The 6,000-nt window shown below is 44.5% G+C and overlaps 1 protein-coding gene across 1 annotated transcript in view; it reads right to left on the bottom strand.

The window, feature by feature from the left end:
* The window catches only part of Grk4 (G protein-coupled receptor kinase 4), a 48,502-nt gene that overhangs the window by 21,223 nt on the left and 21,279 nt on the right, over positions 1-6,000 (bottom strand). Inside the window, exons 11-12 of the mRNA XM_013023884.1 lie at positions 4,994-5,083; positions 3,365-3,573 (exon numbers count right to left, since the gene is read on the bottom strand). Coding sequence (XP_012879338.1) covers positions 3,365-3,573; positions 4,994-5,083 — 299 coding nt within the window. The remainder of the gene's footprint in view (positions 1-3,364; positions 3,574-4,993; positions 5,084-6,000) is intronic.

Raw genomic sequence — 6,000 nt, 5'->3', positions numbered from 1 at the left:
TCACGGTCTCTCCTGCCTGGGCTGGCTTTGAACCTCGATCCTCAGATCTCAGCCTCCTGAGTAGCTAGGATTACAGGCATGAGCCACCAGTGCCCGGCTTAGAGATTATTTTTTAATAGGAAGTTCCCGGGGCTGGGAAGGTGGCTCAGTGGTAGAGAGCTTGCCTTGCATGCCTGAGGCCCTGGTTCAATTCTTCAGCACCACATAAGCAAAAAGAAAAAAGCCGCAAGTGGCGCTGTGGCTCAAGTGGTAGAGCGCTAGCCTTGAGCTGAAGAGCTGAGGGACAGCGCCCAGGCCCAGAGTTCAGGCCCCATGATTGGACCCAATAAATAAATAAATAAAAGGAAGTTCCCTTTTTTAGTTTGCTGACAGCTTTTCATCATAAATGGGCACTGAATTTTATCAAAATCTCTTCTGGAAGCTGTTAAAAAGATAATTACTGATTTTTCATTCTTGGAATAAATCCAACCTGATCCTCGTGGCCTAACTCATAAGAGAGGACAAGCCAGTGTTATGTAGAGGGTAAAGTATTGAGAGCAGAGCTGCCCAGTACCCCGGCAGTCACTAACTTGCACATAGCGGACCACAGAGCTAGACTGCAATTAACAATGGTCTCCCATTTTTCCCTTCTTGTGAAGCTCATTCAATATTCATTAAAAGAAATAATAATGAAGACTTTTTTTCTTTTGTACTGGTTTGAACTCAGGACCCGGGTACTGTCCTTGAGCTTCTTCTGAGCAAGGCTAGAGTTCTACCACTTAAACCATAATTCATTTCGTTGTTTTTTTTTTTAAACAGGTTTTGGGGGGGGTTGGTAGTTTATTGTAGATAAGAATCTCACAGAATTTTCTTGCCTGGGCTAACTTCAAACCATGATCATCAGCTTTCAGCCTCCTGAGTAGCTAGGATTAGAAGTGTGAGCCACCAGTGCCTGGCTTAGGATCTTCTTGGGTTTTTGTTTGTTTTCTTTTTTTGCCAGTCCAGGGGTTTGAACTCAGGGCCTGGGCACTGTCCCTGAGCTGCTTTTGCTCAAGGCTAGCACTCTAACACTTGAGCCACAGCTCCACCTCTGGCTTTTTTCTGTGTATGTGGTACTGAGGAATCAAACCCAGGGCTTCACACATGCCACGCAAGCACTCTACCACTAAGCCACCTTCCCAGCCCAGGCTTAGGACCTTCTTATGCCAGCTTTGCTCTAGACACCAGAGCACAGCAGGTAATGAGACCCTGAAAAGCTCTGCTGTCCTATCCTGGTAGAGTTGACCTGGGAAGGGGACAGACAATAAATATAAATGAATACCTCAAAGAACACATCAGACAGTGATAATACAGAGTAGCAGGTACAAAAGAGTCCTGAGGCAGGACAGGAATAGACCATGGTTATGTTCCAGGTGGATGGGATAAGGCAGGGTGACAGAGGCTTCAGATCCAGGCCACTCAGTGCCCAAGGGGCCGGAGCTGTCTGCCTCCACTGTATCATGGAGGCCACTGGAGAGTTTGGGCAGTACTCGTTGGACTTGTGTCCAGACTATTTGTGCTACTGCAGGGCTAGGGTGGCAGTGGAATGAGCATTATTGAGCCACAAGGAAGCACCACAGAGTCTCTGTACGCAGGGGCAAGACAGTCACAGATGATAGATGTTTAGGTTCCTTGGAAGAGGCCCAAAAAATAGAAAGCAATTTCTTTTTTTTTTTTTTGGGGGGGGGGGAGTTCCAGTCGTGGGGCCTGAACTCTGTCCCTCAGCTCTTCAGCTCAAGGCTAGTGCTCTACCACTTGAGCCACAGCGCCACTTCCAGCTTTTTCTTTTTGCTTATGTGGTGCTGAGGAATCGAACCCAGGGCCTCAGGCATGCAAGGCAAGCGCTCTACCACTGAGCCACCTTCCCAGCCCTAATAAACTTTTTAATTACATAAAACTGAGGGATTTTTAAAAGAAAATAAAAATATTCAGAACTATCTAAGTTATACTTAGAAACCACTTATACTTTTTATTAGGTTACTAAGCTCTTGGTTGAGGCAGAAATTTAGCAAATCTCATCCTAGAATAACATATACTCAAAATAGAAAATGTAGTATATACTTAGATTTAGTAGAATACTACAATTAATATATACTTAAAATGTCCTTTCCAAAATATTTTTACATACATATTCACAATTATTACAAATACAAATAAGCCTCCCTCAATTACCGTTAATCAAAAAGCATTAGGCTGTTGGGTATGGAGATTTATGTCTGTGGTCCCAGTTACTCACGAAGCTCAGGTGGAAGATGGCTTTGAGTCTAGTTCAATGACAGTCTATGGACAGAGCAACATAGCAAGACACATTTTCTCCTCCCTCACCCCTCTTGTACCAGTACTTGGGCTTGAACCCAGGGTCTCCTATTCTTGCTTAACTTTATCCACTCAAGGTTAGTACACTAGGGCCTTATCTCCACTTCTGGCTTTTTGGTTGTTACCTGGAGATTAAGAAATCTGTCTGCCCAGGCTGGCTTTGATTCTCAAATTCCAGAGTTTAGCTTCCTGAGTAGCTAAAATTACAGGGTAAGCCATTAGTGCCCAAGACTCTGTCTCTCATATTAAAAAAAAAAAAGGCTATACTAACAATCAGCACATTAAAAGATGTGTTAGGAAAGATCAAGGAGACGAAAGGAAAGGAGACAGACACCTCAACAACTCAGATCAGACTTGCTCAGCACTGAAGAGGGACACCAAACACACCAAACTGAGTTGGAGACACAAGGTAGAGGCGCAGGGGTGGGGGCCTGGGGTTTAAGTGTAGTTGAATAAGGGCGCTGATGGGTTGTGCAGTCAGGCAGCTGCAGCACAGAGTCCCACCTGGGGCAAAGTACACTTCCAGAAAGGGCAAGGTGTGAGGTTTGGAGATTCCTGAGAATGGGCAAGAGTGGGGAGGAGATGGGGGGGGGGGGGGGGGGGGGGTTTATCAGTGGATCATGGGGACCAACATTGGGTTATGAGAGCAAGGCAGATTCCCACCAGTGTAGCTCTAAATACAGACTAAAGCAGGGGTTGGGAAAATACAACCCAACGATGTCATGTCAGCTGCTTACTTTAGTAAGGGTTTTTTTTGGTGGTATTGGGGTTTGAATTCAAGGCCTCACCTTTGTCGGCAAGCGCTGTCTAACCTAAGATGAAATCCCCTGGGCAGGGTGTCAGGAAGGAGGCAGTTCCCTGAGAGCTGCGGCTGAGCCTGGATCCTTGCTCTTGGCCCGCAGGCTTACCAAGCTGGGATATGGACATACTATAGACGGCCTCCCTGTTTGACTTACTGTTTCTTTCACTCAGTGAGAAATAGCATGAGTTAGAAGTTTAGTTTTGGAACTTGTTACAGACCACAACCTACCATCCTGCAGATGGATTTGGCATCTTCTGAAAATTTCTCGGAGTACTGTTCAGTATCTGTCTTCACTCTTTGATCAATCTCCTCTCGCTTAACTTTTTCTTTGAATTTTTTGAATGGAGAATGTCCCTCAATCATTTCGTATATCAGACAGCCAAGTCCCCACCAATCAGGACTAAATGTGTACGTTTCATTATCGATAACTTCTGGAGCTATGTAACAAATACAGGGAAATTTAATTGCATTAAATATTGTTTTAAAAACTCCCTTTAATTCCAAACAATTGATTATACATTTAATCTGTGTTACACGATGACCTGAAAAATATGTTAAGTGAAAGCAGACACAGAGCACTAAGCACCATTATTCTATTTTAGAAAGTAGGTGGAATCCACGAATCCAGAGACTGGATAGAAGTTGTGGTTTCCAGGCCTGATGGAGAAGGGAGGAAGAGGGAGTAAAGTTTCTTTCATGGGGTGATAAATACCTTCTGAAATTAGGAAGCAGTGACAGTGGTGACAGGTGCACAACTCTGTATATCTACGAACACCCACTGAACTATATATTCAATTGGACTTTAGGATGTGTGAATGATACTTCAATGAAGTGTTATTTTAAAATATGTAGCCAGGGGACTGGGAAGGTGGCTCAGTGGTAGACTGCTTGCCTCGCATGCATGAGGCCCTCGGTTCGATTCCTCAGCATCACATAAACAGAAAAGACCAGAAGTGGCGCTGTGGTTCAAGTGGTAGAGTGCTAGGCTTGAGCTGAAGACCTCAGGGACAGCGCCCAGGCCTAGAGTTCAAGCCCCATGACCGACAAAAAATAAAATAAAATGTGTAGCCAGGAACTGGTGCCTCTCACCTGTAATCTTAGCTATTTAGGAGGCTGAGATCTGAAGATCACAGTTTGAAGTCAGCCTGGGGCAGGAAAATCTATGAGACCATCAAAAAGCTGGAAGTGGAGCTGTGGTAGAGTGGTAGCCTTGAGCACAAACACTCTGAGACAGTCCAGGCCCAGAGTTCAAGATTCAGGACTAGCACAAAAAATAAAAACAAATAATAAAATGTCTGTGTATATTTACTGGAAGAACTGGACTGCAACAGAGCAAGTAGTGTAGGAAATAATGTTAGAGGGAAGCCCTGACTCCTAAGGGCTCCTCAAGTACTGCAAGTATGTTATCAGCTGTTCCCCAAGTCAGTGAAAGCCTCAGAACCACTGAGTGGGCACAAGTGTTTCTGTAGCATTCTGGAAGGCCAGGAGCTCCCTTGGAGGCCCTAAAGGATGCACTTGGCCAAAGATCTTTGGAATAAGCAGAAGAGGATGGTTTCTCAGAAAGTCTGTATATCCACACACATAGGACTCAGACAGCATGAGGAGTCAATCCCTCAATTTGTCCAGACTGTGCACACACAACCACGAACATCAGGACTCAGAACCTTCTGTGGGCCACACTACTCATCTGAAAAAGATAGCTGAAGAGTAGGGACTCTTTAGAGGTTTCTATATCACGAAAGCATCTGCTGTGTTAGGACTGAGCTCCAGGCCTCATGTGGTAAGTTCTCTATGTTCTACAGCACTAGGACATCTGGAGAGAGAAGACAAGAAGCACCAAGGGGGATTTGCACACACCCATGTAGCCGATGGTTCCAACTCTTCCTCGAACTGTCTCTCCTTCAGGGACTTCCCGGGCTAGACCAAGATCAGAAATCCGAATGTGTCCTAGGTATGTTCAAACATAATACACAGTTCACTCAGACAAGTAATGACATTTTAATAACAATAGTAATTGCAGAAAAAAAAAGCCACAGGTAAGTGCTAGGGATGCAGCTCAGTGGTAGAGAGCTTGTCTAGCAAGACAAAGTACTACATTCAATCCCTCAAACAAAAGAAAAGAAAAAGCCATGGATCAAAAAATAGCATTTCATACTCTAAAACCCTTAAATATAAAATTACATTTAATTTTTATGTATTTGGTAATATTCCATGCAGCAATTCAGTTTCATTAATAGCATGAAATTAAATGTGTGCCTGAAAAGTTTGCTTTTTTGTTTTTTGGGGTTTTTTTGCTTGGTTTTTTGTTCGGTTTTGGGGCTTGAACTCTGGGTCTGGGCACTGTCCCTAAGCTCTTCATCTCAAGACTAGTACTCTACCACTTTGAGCCACAGATCCACTTCCTGTTTTCTGGTGGTTTATTGGAGGCAAGAGGTTCATGGACTTTCCTGCCCAGGTTGGCTTTGAACTGTGATCCTTAGATCTCATCCTCCTGAGTAGTAGGATTACAGGCCTGAGCCACCGGCACTGGCTCCCTGAGCTTCTTTTGCTCAAGGCTAGTGCTCTACCACTTGAGCTTCAGCACCATTTGCGGCTTTCTCTCTGTATGTGGTTCTGAGGAACTGAACCCAGGGCTTCATGCACGCAAGCTACCCTTTCTTTAAAACTGATCCAACTCTGCCTCTGGTCAATACTGCTGTGCTGTATACCACAAGCAACAGGCTAAGAACCTAAATCATCCATAAAGATTTCCAGCACCTTCCTTCATGCATAATAACAAGCAGAATGCACCAGGCATGGATACACATGGAGGCACACATTTGCATTGATTGCCCCATGCCTGCTTTCCCTTCTGGGTACCTCAG

Source organism: Dipodomys ordii, unplaced genomic scaffold (assembly GCF_000151885.1).
Source record: "Dipodomys ordii isolate 6190 unplaced genomic scaffold, Dord_2.0 Scaffold71, whole genome shotgun sequence".
In the NCBI taxonomy this organism is placed as follows: Eukaryota; Metazoa; Chordata; class Mammalia; order Rodentia; family Heteromyidae; genus Dipodomys; species Dipodomys ordii.
Note: the sequence above shows the minus strand (reverse complement) of the source record. Positions and strands in the feature narration are given on the sequence as shown.